At 40.7% G+C, this 16296-nt stretch overlaps 1 protein-coding gene across 2 annotated transcripts in view; it reads left to right on the top strand.

Moving 5' to 3' along the window:
• The window catches only part of NUP188 (nucleoporin 188), a 45043-nt gene that overhangs the window by 16091 nt on the left and 12656 nt on the right, over window positions 1-16296 (top strand). For both annotated transcript variants that reach the window (XM_082612152.1, XM_082612151.1), the window contains exons 9-24: window positions 1999-2210; window positions 3517-3631; window positions 4267-4467; window positions 5356-5445; window positions 8027-8092; window positions 9067-9186; window positions 9750-9876; window positions 11340-11492; window positions 11693-11819; window positions 12029-12116; window positions 12211-12287; window positions 12988-13102; window positions 14243-14363; window positions 14482-14548; window positions 15213-15341; window positions 15649-15788. In XM_082612152.1, coding sequence (XP_082468278.1) covers window positions 1999-2210; window positions 3517-3631; window positions 4267-4467; window positions 5356-5445; window positions 8027-8092; window positions 9067-9186; window positions 9750-9876; window positions 11340-11492; window positions 11693-11819; window positions 12029-12116; window positions 12211-12287; window positions 12988-13102; window positions 14243-14363; window positions 14482-14548; window positions 15213-15341; window positions 15649-15788 — 1948 coding nt within the window. The remainder of the gene's footprint in view (window positions 1-1998; window positions 2211-3516; window positions 3632-4266; window positions 4468-5355; window positions 5446-8026; window positions 8093-9066; window positions 9187-9749; window positions 9877-11339; window positions 11493-11692; window positions 11820-12028; window positions 12117-12210; window positions 12288-12987; window positions 13103-14242; window positions 14364-14481; window positions 14549-15212; window positions 15342-15648; window positions 15789-16296) is intronic.

Raw genomic sequence — 16296 nt, 5'->3', positions numbered from 1 at the left:
ACTTTAACTAATGGTATTTAATTTGGACCTTCCCCTTGACTTTGTCTCTCCAGTTAATTTATTTTTTTTCTTACCCGAAATATTCTCTTAGTGGTTAATGAAACTCTAAACCCAAGATTTCATCTTCTTTATTATCATTATCTATTAAGTGTGTGACACTAGTCTAATTGTTTTATCCTAAATCTTAAACCAATGTGCATTTATAGATTAGAACATGACCTTTTTTGTTTTGAAATTATTATTATTATTACGTTTATTAAAACAATTCAAGATACAGACAGTAGCTATTTAAAATATTTAGTAGAAGAAAAGAGCTCACTTGTAATAGCAACAAAAGCATAAATTTCTCAGGAATAAGCTTACTATAATCCAAAATCTAAATGAAGGGAACTTTAAAATGCTAAAGGGATATAAACAGTCATAATCAAATGGAAAGACATGGCACCTTCTTGAAAATAAAGACTCAGCACCAAGTGTCAGTCTTTCTTATTTTAACCTATAAATTTACTGTGATCCTAGAAAAAATACTAACAAGTATTTGCTTTGCCTTTTATTTTGGAACTAGACAAGCTGGTTCTAAAATTCATTTGAAAAATAAATAAGAATAGCCAGGAAGTTTTTCAGAAAGGAAGATAAGCTTTATTAGGTAATAAGACTAAAATAATTTAAAGCATGGCATTGGTACATGAATAAATAGATTGATGAATAGCACATAGTAGAAAGTCTAGTGTAGACCAAATGCTGATAGGGAATTAATGTATGATAAAGGTGGCATTTCAAATTAATGGGGAAATGTTGGTTTATTCAATAAATGGTGTTGGAACTACTGGGTAGCCATCTGGAGAAAAATCAAACTGTATCTCTATCTCATTCCTTCTACCAGAAGAAAATCAGAGAGATATCAATGATTTAAATTTAAAAAATTCAACTATAAAAATACTAGAAGACACAAGGGAGGTAGTTTTGTTTTTATTTTTTTGGATTGGAGAAGACTTTTTAAAGTAAAACACAGGACTTCCCTGGTGGTCCAGTGGTTAAGACTCCGCGCTTCCACTGCACGGGGCACGGGTTCCATCCCTGGTCAGGGAACTAAGATCCCTGGTCGGAGCACTAAGTGCTGTGTGGCCAAAATAGATAAATAAATAAAAATAAAGTAAAACTCAGAAGCCATAAAAGAAAAAAGAAAAGATAAACCCGGCAACATCAAATCAAAAACTTTTACAAGGCAAAAAACCAAAAATAGTGCTATAAGCAAAGTCAAAAGACAAACTCATAGCATAAAGGGTTCTTGAAATAGAAAGAACGCCTGTAAGTCAATAAGCAAAACTGAACAGAAAAACAGGCAAATGAAATACATATTTACATGACAACACTCATATCCAAGGGATGGGATAATGGGCACTCATACTTTGCTGTTTGAAGTTGTATACTTTTTAATGGAAAACATTATGACAATATCTAAAAATTGAAAAGCACATGTTTCTTGACCTAGTAGTTCTACTTTAAGAGTTTATCCTATAGATACATTCAGACTTACATGAAATGCTGTGTAAATGGCAAATCTGTAGCATCCCTCAGCTTTATTCAGGTATAATTTACATCCAGTAAAATTCATTCGTTTTAAGTGTACAGTTTGAATTTGGCAGTTGTGTATAGTTATATGCAGTAACCACCTTCATGATCAATATATATTGATAGAACATTTCTGTCTCTCCAGTAAGTTTCCAGTTAGTCTGTGACCCCTGGCCTCCAGCAACTACCAGTCGGAATGAATGAATGTGTGTGGCATATTATTGGAAGGAAAGACAAAAACCTCTAACAGTGGTTGCCTCTGGGGATAGATTTGGATGACTGGGCAGTAGGAATTGTAGGGAGGGATACTTTTTTTTTAATCTTATTTTTATACATGTTTTACCTAATAAAAATAACTCGAAGAATTTAAATGTGTTTTAAAATCTGACTTTATTTCTCTCCCATTTTTCTTCATTGGTTGTGCAGACTGAGCGCCAGGTGTCTCGCTGGTTTGTTCAGTGCCTTCGGGAGCAATCCATGCTGCTAGAAATTATTTTCCTTTATTATGCATACTTTGAGATGGCATCTACTGACCTATTGGTATTAACCAAGATGTTTAAAGAGCAAGGATTTGGTAGTAGGCAGACCAACAGGCACTTGGTAGATGAGACCATGGATCCTTTTGTGGATCGGATTGGGTAAGTCTGAATTGAGGTCTTAGAACTTGTACAATGTTTAGAGTTTAGAGCATTGATATTAGAGTGGTCCTGTGAATGGGTGAAGGGAGGGGCTAGGTATACTTTTCACTTAATGGGTGGGGAAATAGATGGGTGTACTACTGTGTTCTAGGTCATTCAGGGAGTGAAGACTTGGATTGAGAGGGATATCTTTTCTCAAAATAAGTACCACATTCTATTCTTTTACTTACTGTTTTCATCTAAGAGTTCATCCTTTCGTTCTACAAAAAATTCGTTGAGCAACTGTGGTAGACCAGGCACTGTGCAAATGCTAAGAAGACAGTGATAAATAGGGGAGATGTATTCCCCGCCCTCTTTGACATCATAGTCTATGTACTTTGAATTTTATGGAAATGGGTATATCCACATTTTGAGGCCTGTTTCCTCTGTGAACAAAAGTACACACTTGACGGACTTCCCTCGTGGCACAGTGGTTAAGAATCCACCTGCCAGTAGAGGGGACACGGGTTCGAGCCGTGCTCCAGGAAGATCCCACATGCCATGGAGCAACTGAACCCATGCACCACTACTACTGAGCCTGCACGCCACAACTACTGAAGCCCACGCGCCTAGAGCCCGTGCTCTGCAATAAGAGAAGCCACTGCAGTGAGAAGCCTGTGCACCACAACGAAGACCCAACACAGCCAAAAATAAATAAACAAATAAATAATATATTAAAAAAAAATACACACTTGACCATTGAGACATTTGATCTGGCCTAGATGTAACTGGTGACTGTAGAAACCTTCAGTACTAGATCTGTGCTTTGATAGGCAGAAGCCACATGAGCCTACCAAGCATTTAAAATATGGCTGGTGGACTTCCCTGATGGTCCAGTGGTTAAGATTTTGCGCTTCCACTTCAGAGGGTGTGGGTTCAATCCCTGGTCGGGGAACTAAGATCCCTCATGCTGCGCGATGTGGCCAAAATAAATAAATAAAAAATAAAATAAGACTGGTCCTGGGAATTCCCTGGTGGTCCAGTGGTTAGGACTCTGCTTTCACTGCTGAGGGCCTGGGTTCAATCCCTGGTCGGGGAACTAAGATTCCACAAGCTGAGTGTTGCAGCCAAAAAATAAAAAATAAAATATGGCTTGTCAAATTGAGATGTGCTGGAATTGTAAAATACATATTGGATTTAGAAGTCTTAGTATGAAAAGAGAATGTAAAATAACAACCTTTTTGACACTAAAGTGTCTTACATTTCACCTTAGTCTCCATTGAGGTTCAGAGTAGCATGTATGACACCGTGATATTTTTCTTTCCAGCTACTTCAGTGCCCTTATCCTGGTGGAAGGCATGGATATTGAATCCTTGCATAAGTGTGCTTTGGATGACAGAAAAGAACTGCACCAGTATGCCCAGGATGGGCTTATTTGTCAGGTGAACTTGGAGCAGCCTCTTAATTTTTTCAGATGGTTTGTAGTTAGTAGTAAGTTTTTAACCACTCAACTATACTGCCACATAAAATTTTCCTTATTGTGGAATTTGTGGTTCTACATTGTTAATTGGATCTGGAAGAAGTCTCAGATTTGTTAGTTATTTTCACAGAGGTGAGAGTTGAATCTGTGAGAACAAGTAGAATGACTCAGGGAGATGATATAAGGACAAAAGAGGCCCAAGGACAGAAACTTGGCTGTTGTCTGCGTTTATGGAGCCTGTGAAAGAAGAGGAAAGGGGAAGAACATGAGATGGGATGGTCAGAAAGATAGAAAAAGAGGAGAGATCTGAGAAAGTTCTAGAAGGATCAGGGAAATTTTCTAAGGAGTCTATTTGAACACGTATGTTATAATCTTAATACTACTTAAAATCAAGAGAGAAAACGGGGGGTAAAGGGAAGAGTAATTGAGGGGTCTAGTAATGAAGTGGCTGTGGCTTGGGAAGGGTAAAATGTCAGAATGGGAGAGAGGGGCCACTGAGGATGAATGGAAGACTTATTAAGCATGGTGAAGGATCCTCTGGAAGGGTCTTGACCCTTTCTGTTAAGTGACACAGATGTTGTTTTCTCTTTTCATTAGGATATGGACCGTTTGATGTTGACCTTTGGGGACATTCCACATCATACCCCAGTGCTTTTGGCTTGGGCTCTCCTCCGTCACACCCTGAATCCAGAAGAGACAAGCAGTGTTGTCCGGAAGATAGGTGGCACAGCCATCCAACTGAACGTATTTCAGTATTTGACCCGACTACTCCGCTCACTGGCCAGTGGGGGAAATGATGTGAGGCTCGGGCTATTGGTGTTTGAGCATGAGAGTGGGCAAAGAGCGGGGCAGAAGCTCATTAATTAGTCATGATAATAATAATAGTAGTTGTCAAGGACACGGATAATGAAAATAGTTTTGTAACCTTTATAGAGCATTTACTGTGACAGACGTGCTTGGCACTTTCTGTACAATATCTTGTTCCATCCTTAAAATACTTCTGTGCACTAGGGCTTATCATCCTATTTTACACATTAGGAAATTGAGACTGAGGGAGATGGAATTTGCCCACAGAAACAATAAACTGGCAGTAAATGGTGGATACAGTTTGAACTATGTCTGACTCTTTGCCAGTATTCTATGCTGCGCCACTTAGTATCTCTTAGAGGATAGCTTTGGTCATAATGACTGGAGAAATCTGTTTGGGGGGCTATTCATTCAACTGTACAGGATGAATTAGAAATTCTCTTGAGTCTTGTGTTGGGACTTAATTTGAGTGGCACAGTTTAATCAGCTTGTTTTGACATGCTAAAGGAAACCTCAGCCAACTTGTTGGCACTGGTTGATTTATCTCGGTGACAGTTCAGGCAGCTGCATCATTCATACCAGCACATAGAGAGTCTATCCTTTTTGTAGGCTGGAGGTGGTTTTCTTCCCCACAAAGACTTTGATCATTTGGAAGATGGTTCCTTTTTGATGTTATTCTTGACTGTGTTGTAATATGTATGGTTCCTCCTTTCTCTTTCCTCCCTTTGTCTTCCTGATCTTGGGACTCAATTGAGAATTATGAAGCCTCCGGTTCTCTTCCCATTTGTCTACAGAGACTATATTACTGTGATGGGATTGAGCTGCGTCTAGAAAAGAGGGGTGTCACTCAGCGTTCCGCTGCCTCCTTTGTCATTGCAGTGTACCACTAGTACCGCGTGCATGTGTGTCTACGGACTCCTGTCGTTTGTTCTGACCTCGCTGGAGCTGCACACACTGGGCAAGCAGCAGGTCAGTGTCTGGCTTTCATGAGACTGCCTGCGCTGCCCCTCTTGCAGTCGTCTTCCTAAGACACCCCTTTGAAGCTGATATAACACAGACCCATTTACTTCAAGTATGATTTGTTTATTGTTGTTTTCCACTTATTATATTGTAAAAATGATGCATATTAACGATTAAAAAATTAGGAAGTGCTGATAAAAAGAAAAAACTATAATCCCACCTTGCAGGATAACATATGTTAACATTTTGATGTGTTCCCTTCCAAATATAAGGATATAGTAATTCTCTCGGGCTTCCCTGGTGGCGCAGTGGTTGAGAGTCCGCCTGCCGATGCAGGGGACACGGGTTCGTGCCCCGGTCCGGGAAGATCCCGCATGCCGCGGAGCGGCTGGGCCCATGAGCCATGGCCGCTGAGCCTGCGCGTCCGGAGCCTGTGCTCCGCAACGGGAGAGGCCACAACAGTGAGAGGCCCGTGTACCGCAAAAAAAAAAAAAAAAAAAAAAAAATTCTCTAGAAATGGAATCACAATGTATATACTGTTTTGTAACCTATTTTTTTTACTCTGTAGTGCATCTGTCCCAAACAGCTGTGGATGCTAATTAATATTCTTGTGCAATATTTTTTTAAAATGAAATATTTCAAAGTTATTCCAAAGGAGACAAAAATTGTCTAGTGATCCCATCACCAGCTTCCAAATTATCAATGCACAGCTGATCTTATTCATTCCTGCCCCTTTCCTCCTTGGTTATTTCGAAGCAAATCCCAGACATCATTTTAGTAAAATTTCACAACCATTATCATATCTAAACAAAAAATCTTCAAATAATCAAGGCAGGGTTCAAATTTCTAATTATAAATGTCATAAGTTTATCATAAGTTTCTATCAGGATCTAAATAAATAGGTATGTACATTATTGGTTGATAAGTCTGTCAAATTTCTTTTAGTCTATCGTTGTGCTGTCCACTTCGGTAACCACAAGACACATCATTGTCTAGATCCATTAGTTCCTTAGGAGTTACGAAATGGCACTATTCTGACTCTATCTTTCCTCTTTTGTTTACTGGTTGGAACATTGCTATGAAAAAGAAATTTGTTTCACCATATATACAAATATCAAATCATTATCTTGTGCACCTGAAACTAATATAATGTTATCTTTCAATTATTTCTCAATTAAAAAAAAAGAAATTCTCTCTCGTTAACTATTTGATACTCTGGTATAGAGTACTATACCTGCTTCTTTTCCTATATTTACCACTTTTCCCTAGCATCCTTAGTAGCATTCCAAGTTGGCTACTGAGGTTTTTTAATTTTTTACATGGCATTGTGAACTCATGGATTTAAACATATTAGCTGTGTTTTAATTCATTGCAGTCATCATTCTTTTTTCATTTTTTGTTTGTTTGTTGTTTTTCTGCAGTTAGTATTCTTAGGCTCAGGTTGCCCCATCTTTGGCCAGTAAGAGCTTTTTCAGATTAGCTTCTGAATCTGTTTGACATTTCCCTTACACATTTTGATAGCTCTGTTGCTTTCTGATATGACAAAATCTTGCAGGATTATCTTAGAAGATTCTTGCCCCAGACTTGGAATCTGCCATTTCTCCAAGGAGCCCTGGTTCCTTTCAGTGGGAAATGATATTTGAGGAGTTCTTTATAACTAAGTCGTTTTATTCATTTATGATGAGTGACTTATTTTGGAAATTGAAGAAATTGATTAAGTTGATGAAAATGAATATTTCTTATCATTGGAGAGAAAAGAAATTGGTGTTAATTGAAAGACTCAATTTCCAAAGCTCTAGGAGCATAGAACAAGCTTTGCATCCTTTGCCAAAATTCTGGTCTCATTTGGGCCCTACTATATGCCTGGAGGATTGGTGTTAACATTTTGGGGTTACAGGTATCCTAGTACTTGGAATTTTTTCAATAAATCATTTCATAAGCGTTCACTGGATTCCCAGTGTGTGCCAAACTCTGTGCCAGGTGCTGGGGATGAAAAATTTAAAAAGGTGTTATTCTTGACCTCTAGGAGCACAGTTTAGCTGAATCTAGTAGTACCTCACATTTACATGGCATTTTAAACTTTACAGTTCATTTTCTCGTACATTATCTCATTTAATCCTTATGACAACACTGTGAAGCAAATAATAGTTTCACCATTTTAGAATTTGAAGTTCAGAAAGGTTAATTTGCCTAACATCATACAACAGATTAAGATAACATCCCTTACTTTTTTTTTTTTTTTTTTTTTTTTTTGCGGTACGTGGGCCTCTCACTGTTGTGGCCTCTCCCGTTGTGGAGCACAGGCTCCGGACGCGCAGGCTCAGTGGCCGTGGCTCACGGGCCCAGCCGCTCCGCCGCATGTGGGATCTTCCCGGACCGGGGCACGAACCCGTGTCTCCTGCATCGGCAGGCAGACTCTCAGCCACTGCGCCACCAGGGAAGCCCCTCCCTTACTTTTTAATCCCAGAATTCTCTCTGACATACTATATGAAGGTATTATTCATGTTTTTATTTTAACAGAATACAGTTTAAAAAAGATGGCCTGGTTCAAGTAGGGAAAATAAGCATTTTCTTTTTCCCTCCCCAACAGGATGTAATCGACACAGCATGTGAAGTCCTGGCAGACCCTTCTCTTCCAGAACTGTTCTGGGGAACAGTAAGTATGTCAGAGGGAGCCATGCTATGGTATTCTCTGTAGTGTATTAAACACTTACTTTGTGATAGGTCTTACACTAAGCTTTTAAGTCTTATTTTCTCATATAATCTATACAAAAATCTATGGATTGGGTAGTATTATTATCATCACCGTTTTGCGTGTGAGGAAATGTGATGCTCGGAGATGTGAAGTGATTTGCCCAAGCTAGTCACAGCTGGACAGTCAGGATCAAGATGTAGTTCTGTCTGACTCGAGTCCCTAGTCCACATCATCAACCAGTGTGTCCTCTCTCCTGCCCATCAAGTCTTTGTTTACATTGAGAGTCCCGGGCATCAGTAGTACTCTAACTCCCGAGTGTACCACTGGGCGATTGTAATTGTGCCTTAAGAAACTTCAGAATATTGTAACAGGTTTAGAGCAGGAACATGGCTTTGGAGAGAACGGTTTCTCACCAGTACTTAGTCTTACCATTGACGGCCTCAAGCCTCGAGGTCCAGCTGATGAATAAATCTGTTTTCCCTTAAACTGTGGCCTGACTGATCTGCCTGTATATCTCATCCTCGTTTTCCTGAGATGCTGTCCACTCTACAGAATCAGTGTTCCAGGGAGAAGCCGGTGGGAAACAAAATTCAGATTGAGGATGTGTTGCTCGTGTGTGTGGTGCTATCTGCTGACATGTTGTGGGTGCTTCTCACGTTAGTGGAGACAGGTCATGCACAGGCGAATGGTGTTTTCCTATGGAGAGGACGGCAGAGGTCACTGGAGGCAGCAGTAGTCTCTCCTCAGGTCCTGACTCAATCAGTTGTTGATAACCTTTTTCAGTGGAAGCGTGGAAGTCTTAAATTATTAGAGAGGAATAGTGTCTGCCTAAAGGAAAGGATTAATTTTACCTTCCTTATGATTGCTGGGCAGTTCAGAGATGTGTTAATCCGTGGATAATGTGAAGGTCAGTGACTTCTACCCTTCCATCATAGGAGCCAACCTCTGGTCTTGGGATCATTCTGGACAGTGTATGTGGAATGTTTCCCCATCTCCTCTCCCCACTCCTGCAATTGCTACAAGCCCTCGTATCAGGGAAGTCTACTGCCAAGAAGGTAGGTTATTCAGTTAGATGCCTAAATAGAGTAGGAGATGTTTTTTAGGAATCCTTTTTGCTTTCCACATTGAAATTTCATTGCCATGGCAAGAATTAGTCTGAGGTTGAATGAAAAATGTCAAAGATAGTGCATCAGTTCTATAAAATTAAATTTAAATCTTTTTATTAAGTACCTATTGTAGATATTGGGGGAGTGAGACAAAATGTGAAGTCCCTTAGTATCTAGATGGAAGAGGGTAAGGGGTCTAAGAAATAAGTAATAAAGCCAGGTGGTATGTAACTAATGTCATCTGAGTGGTAAAGACCATACTGTTCAGGAGAGGGAACTCTGTGTGGAGTGAGGGGGGCCTTGACTTGGGTGTTAAAGAATAATAAGGATTTGACAAGGAGTGCAGAGGCAAGTCTAAGGAGAGTCACAGGGATGGGTTTGTAAGAAGCTTGAGAGCACAGTCTGGCTGACCACACAGTCTGGCTAAAAGAGCAGAAAAGTAGATGGGAAAGACCCCTTAAATGTCCCCCTGGTAAATGTGTGGCTGAGTTTTTTTTTCTGTGTGTTGGCAGGTGTATAGTTTCTTGGATAAGATGTCTTTCTACAATGAACTTTATAAGCACAAGCCCCATGATGTGATCTCCCATGAAGATGGAACTCTCTGGCGGAGGCAAACACCCAAACTCCTTTACCCTCTTGGTAAGATAGGCAGACGCTGGTTCAGTTGTCTCTTTTCCATGGCCTCTGTGTGGACCTTACTGCTGTTTTAATATTTCACATGCGTGCCTTTAAAGCAGGTCCTTCTCCTCTCCACTGTGCTTGTTGATTTGCTGATAAATTATTAGTTAGTTTCTCACTTTTTTCCATCTTTAGATTGTTTTACTTCAAAAATAATGCATGTTCATTATAACAAGGGAAACAATGCAGGGATACATTGTAAAAAGCTAATCTCTCTTTAGACCTGTCTCCATCAGATGATTAACATTAAGAGTCTGGTGTGTGTCCTTTTGCACATTTCTGTGTTCTCTCACAAATTCATTCTGCAAACTGATTTGATTACATGTGGATCTGACTCATTCTTTTTAGTAACTCTGTAATTATTCTTGATGTCCCATAATTTTTTATCTTTTCCCTTCCAGAGGACATTTAGGCTGTGTCAGGTTTTTGCCACTATAAACAATGCTGCTTTGGGGACATATATACCTTTATATACTAGTGCTTTTATTTTTAGTATATAGAATCCCCAAAGTGGGATTGTGGGTAAAAGGGTATATACAATAAAAATTTTAAATGCATGTCCACTGACAGATGAAATGGATTTTTAAAAATGTGGTATATATAGGTGAGACATCAAGTCTTCCTAAGAGCCAAAATGTGGAATATTATTCAGCCTGAAAGAGAACAGGAATTCTGACACATGCTGTAACACAGGTGAACCTTGAAGGCATGATGCTAAATGAAATAAGACAGTCCCAAAAGAACAAACACTGTTCCACTCATATGAGGTACTTAGAGTAGTCAGATTTACAGAGACGGAAAGTAGAATGGTGGTCACAGGGGCTGAGGGATGGGGTAATGGAGAGTTATTGGTTAATGGGTTTAGAATTTCAGTCTTGCAAGATGAAAACAGTTCTTTGGGCGGATGGTAGTGATGGTTGCATAACCATGTGAATGTACTTAACGCCACTGGACTGAACACTTAAAAATGGTTAAAATGGTATATTTTATGTATTTTTTACCACAATTTAAAAAAAAATAATAAAAAGTTTTGAATGGTAATGTCAAATTAAGTTGTAGAAAAATGTTGTAGCAATTTCCTTTCCTACTGGCAGTGTCTAAGAGTAACAGCCTTACTGTCCTAATCTCGGCATCATTACCGACTTACCCAGTCACCCAGGCACCTACTGTCCCATAAGGTGGTCTTCCAATAGTCATCATTTGAGTGGAGAACCACTCTGCACTCAGCTGTTTTTCAGACACATGGAAAGAGTCACTTCCCCAATGACAAGAGAGGAGTTTTGTTTTTCTTTTTAATGGAAAAAGCTGTAGCAGTGTTGGATACTAGGAAGAGAAACTATGCATCTCTGTGTGATTAAATATTGCTGTCTGTTATAGGAGTCATCTCTTCCTATTAGACTAATTTCTCTCTCTCCCTTCCTTAGGGGGTCAGACCAACCTTCGCATACCTCAAGGCACTGTGGGCCAAGTAATGTTGGACGATAGGGCCTACCTGGTACGCTGGGAATACTCTTATAGCAGCTGGACCCTCTTCACCTGTGAGATTGAAATGCTGCTTCATGTTGTTTCCACTGCAGGTGAGGTCAGCTTTGGGAGACATCTCTGTGGGAAGAAAAATGGACATGCTTAGAGGATTTGGAAGATAGAGAATTTCAAGATAAGATTCAGAACCTTCCAGATTGTGATTAGCATAATTTGTTCATCTGGGTCTCACAGACTGTTCAGTGATCTTAAAGGAATTGTTTTCACTGAGATCACAAGCTTCCTTCCCCCTCAGATGTGATTCAGCACTGCCAGCGGGTCAGACCCATCATTGATCTGGTCCATAAGGTCATCAGTACAGACCTGTCGATAGCAGACTGTCTCCTGCCCATCACGTCCCGCATCTACATGCTGCTGCAGCGGTCAGTATCTGGTAACTCCACTGGGCTAAAGTCCGCACATGTTCCACTGTGGACAGCCCTGGTGTGGTATCTATCCCCAGCTGAGGGCTTTCCTGTTTTCACATCCCTGCTGCCAGGAGGGATTTGGGAAGAGAAAACTGGAAAATATTTGTGATGGAACAAGTTGTATTATTCATCTTACTGAGTACAGTGCACTCTTCTCCAACCAGGTTAACAACCGTGATCTCCCGGCCTGTGGATGTCATTGCTTCTTGTGTCAATTGCTTGACCGTTCTGGCTGCCCGGAACCCAGCAAAGGTGAGACACCAGGTCTTCCTAACAGCTGAAAAATGTCATGCTTGGTGTATACCTGAAGACACATGGACATTTGACTCATTTTTTCCCTTCTCAGGTCTGGACTGATCTTCGTCACACAGGCTTTTTACCTTTCGTGGCCCACCAGGTCTCCAACATGAGTCAGATGATTAGGTGAGCCAGGTCTTAGGGATTAGAGTATATTCCCTGGGAGTACCGTATACATTTCAGATCTAAGCTAGCTTTGTTACTTTTAAAGATGCTTCTCTGCCCGTTTGCTCCTTGTCTGTTCAGCCCTCTCACCAGAAATGAGTGAGGGCAAGGCAAAAGAGGTGATGGGACTTGGGGCACAGAGGCTGCTTTCCTCTTAGGCCAGCACTGATGGTTCACAGTCTTCAAAGCCTGAGAGAGAGAGACAGAGAGAGAAAGAGGTATTTCTCATTCACTTTAGGTACGTGGGAGTTAACTTTCCAGTCTAGAGAGTCCAGAGGTTTCTGGATCCAGAGGCTCAACTTTCCCTTTTCAAGCCATAGTCACTCTGTACTTTTCCTTGATTCATGGCCACTCGAGCTTGCCTGGTAGACCAGTTATTAATGCACAGGCTCCATCTTACTACCTGAACATTCTCTCCTTGCTTTCTTTTGCTTACAAGACGAGGATGTTTTCCTCATGTTTATTTGATTTTTCGCTTTCGAAGTTGTATATCAATAAAGTCTTTAATGCTTACCCTGGGTATTAAATAGCCTAGATTTGATTAATTCCTTTGCAGAGCTTTCCTATTTTATGCCCAAGCCATCTAAATAATAAGATTATTATTATGTGATTATAATTTTTTGAAACCTTTTTTTCCCTCTGCCTCTCTGTCTTTTCCCAGTGCCGAGGGGATGAATGCTGGAGGGTATGGAAACCTCTTGATGAATAGTGAACAGCCCCAGGGCGAGTATGGAGTCACTGTTGCCTTTCTGCGCTTGATCACCACTCTTGTCAAGGTAAAATCTAACCAGATAGAAGCATCTGAAATAGTTTCCCTGCCCCCAGCTACTATAGTCATTTTGTTTGCAGCTAGACCAATTGTCCTGAGGTTATGGTGATGACAGTTTCTGTGTATTGAGTATTTATTGTATGTCAGATTCTATAGTAGATTCTTTATCTGTGTTAACTTATTTAATACTCAGAGGCTGTATGGTATAATGCAGCAACTCTCAAGCTATTTTGGCAGAGCCCAGGGTAATATGTACACATTACATCATATCCCAGGATACACATTGTATGTTTACTTCTAAAGCGGAGTTTCACATAGTACTTTTACTATGCAAGATGCACTCAGATGTTTTCTAATAAGTTATCTCACAATCCACTAATGGGTCACAGCTCTCTTTGAAAAATACTTGTGTAGCATAGATTTTGGAGTCAGAATTAGGTATACATTTCAGGTTGACCACTTACTAGCTGCATGACCTTGGGCAAGTATTGAATTTCTTAGAACCTCTCTCAACTGGGATGATAAATATCTCTGCTTCATGGAGTTGTTGAGAGGGCCACACATGAAAAATACTCAGCACACTTCCTGCCTGCAGGAGTCAGTCAATCAATGAATGCTTAAAAAGATAGAAACAATCCTATGTAGAGGTAGGGATATAGATATTGATGTTTATATAAAGGAGCCCCATTTTTAAGATAAGGAAGCTGATGGTAACAAGTAATATTAGGACAAAGAATTTGGAGTGTCAGATCTCCTTTCTGATATCTGAGTGATGGGGTAGAGGTTGGGGGTGGTTGGTGATCATGGCAGTGAAACTGGCATTCTCCATCATCAACAGTCCTACTGTATCCTCTGTGTTTAAGATAGACCTCTCTCCTGCTCAGATTTAGCCTTCATCCCTCTCTTTCTTGTAGGTGCCTTTTGTGACATTGTCAAATTGTCTTTTTAGTCCCTTTCTCTGTTCTAGAGAAACCTACAACTTGGATTCAGTTGAACTAGAGTATTCTGATGTTTCTTTTTTTTTTTTCCACTGATGGCCAAGGGTTGCCCAGATTTCCTTTGGACCTATGGTTTTGGAGTTAAATCTCTAGTGACAAAATGACGTACCTTTAAGTGGCATAAACCCTCACAGCATGGTTTCTTGTAGGGGCAGCTTGGTAGTACCCAGAGCCAAGGGCTGGTGCCCTGTGTCATGTTTGTGCTGAAGGAGATGCTGCCGAGTTACCACAAGTGGCGGTACAACTCCCACGGAGTGAGAGAACAGATTGGTAAGGAAAGCATGGGCAGGGAAGATGGGAGGAATTGCTGGTTCCCTGGATTTTTCTCTCTTGGGATAAGGTTCATCACACAAGGCCGCGTCATCCCTCTGTCTTTTCTGGAGTCCAGGTTGCCTGATCCTGGAGCTGATTCATGCAATACTGAACCTGTGTCATGAGACAGACCTGCACAGCAGGTAGGAGGCGGGTGATTGCTAGAGCTTGGTACTCTCAGATGCTGCCAGTCCGCAAGGGAAGACACAGGCTTCTGCTGTGCAGAGCTAGCTCATTCTTCCAGAGTACTCAACTTGGTTAGGCCCAGAGCTCAGTAGTCCTGGGTTCTGACTTGCTTTCCACCAGGCTGTTTCTCCTTTCTCCCTATGAAGAGAGAAGAGCAAATGAAATGGGAACAAGGTTGTTCCCAGTGAAATTGTACACACACACACACACACACACACACACACACCTTTTTTATGACCTTTACAAAAATTATGCATGTTCATAGGGAAACAGGACTATTAACAAGTTAATGTGTGTCTTCTAGGTTTTTTCCTCTGCTTGTACTAACTCTGTACCTTTTATTTCCATGCCACTGCATATAGATCTGTCTTGTTTTAATGGTTCCATACAATCCATTGTATGGATTAATTATGGTTCATTTCAGTAAACATATCCATTAGTTGATGGACATTTAGATTGTTTCTCAGGGTCTATTTAAGGAAAGGAATCAGATGGCTTCCTCTGACAGCGAGAGCTGATCTGTATCACTAATGTCCAATTGTTTAGGTTTGGATAATACCCTTTCCTTCCAGTAGTAAACTTGGCAGCTCCCCGGTAACTCAGAACATGTCTGTCTTCCAGTCATACCCCCAGTCTGCAGTCTCTCTGCATCTGCAGCCTGGCCTATACGGAAGCAGGACAGACTGTGATCAATATCATGGGCATTGGCGTGGACACCATCGACATGGTGATGGCTGCTCAGCCCCGCAGGTAGGCCTCCCTTGCCACCTTCCCCCATTTATCTTTATTGTGCCTGCATGTTGTAAGAACTTCAGCATAAGAAAGACAACCTTGTTCTTCCTGGGGCATAGCCTTTGTATAACCTAGTGGCTGCTCTGTAGACTGGCACATAGCAAAGGGAGTTGATTGCTCCTCCTCTCTCCTAGTTTGGACTGGGGCCTCTAAGAGAAGCTGTTGAACTCTGGGATTATTGTTGGAATCTAACTCATGAGAGCACATATATTGCGAATGAAGTCATATTGTCTGAATCAACTTTGGTTTCCATTTGGCACCCTAGCGATGGGGCAGAGGGCCAGGGGCAGGGCCAGCTGCTGATCAAGACGGTGAAATTGGCATTCTCCGTCACCAACAACGCTATTCGGCTGAAACCTCCTTCTAATGTGGTGTCCCCCCTGGAACAGGCTCTCACGCAGCATGGTATGTCATTGTCTTCTACTCAGCAGCACTTCTGCCCATAAGTACATACTTCAGGCTGTGTTGTTAGAGGTCAACAATATTTTCTGATGAACTCTTTGAGGAAATTTGGGAGTGATCACCAGTTCCCATCCTGGACTTAGAAATAAGAAGACTGTATCATACTTCATCTTTGCCTCCTGTTGATGACAGAATAATAGTAAAGAACACATGTTCAAAGTTAGACTGTCTAGGTTCAAATTCTGAATTCAACCAGCTTTGACCTTGGGCACGTAATTAAACAACTCTGCTTCAGATTTCTTGTCTATGAAGTGGGGATAACAGCAGTATCTACCTTATGAGATTATAATGAAGATTAAATTACTACTTGTAAAACCTGGTACTGTTTAGTATTGACTGTTATTACTCTTTGACCTTAAACTACTCATTTAATCTCTTTGGGACCCAGTTTCCTCATTTTCAAGTAGGCGTTTGGGTAACATCTACGACCTTTTTCGAGCTGTATCATTTT

This window comes from Mesoplodon mirus, assembly GCF_964341445.2.
Source record: "Mesoplodon mirus genome assembly, chromosome: 1".
Lineage (NCBI taxonomy): Eukaryota > Metazoa > Chordata > Mammalia > Artiodactyla > Ziphiidae > Mesoplodon > Mesoplodon mirus.
Note: the sequence above shows the minus strand (reverse complement) of the source record. Positions and strands in the feature narration are given on the sequence as shown.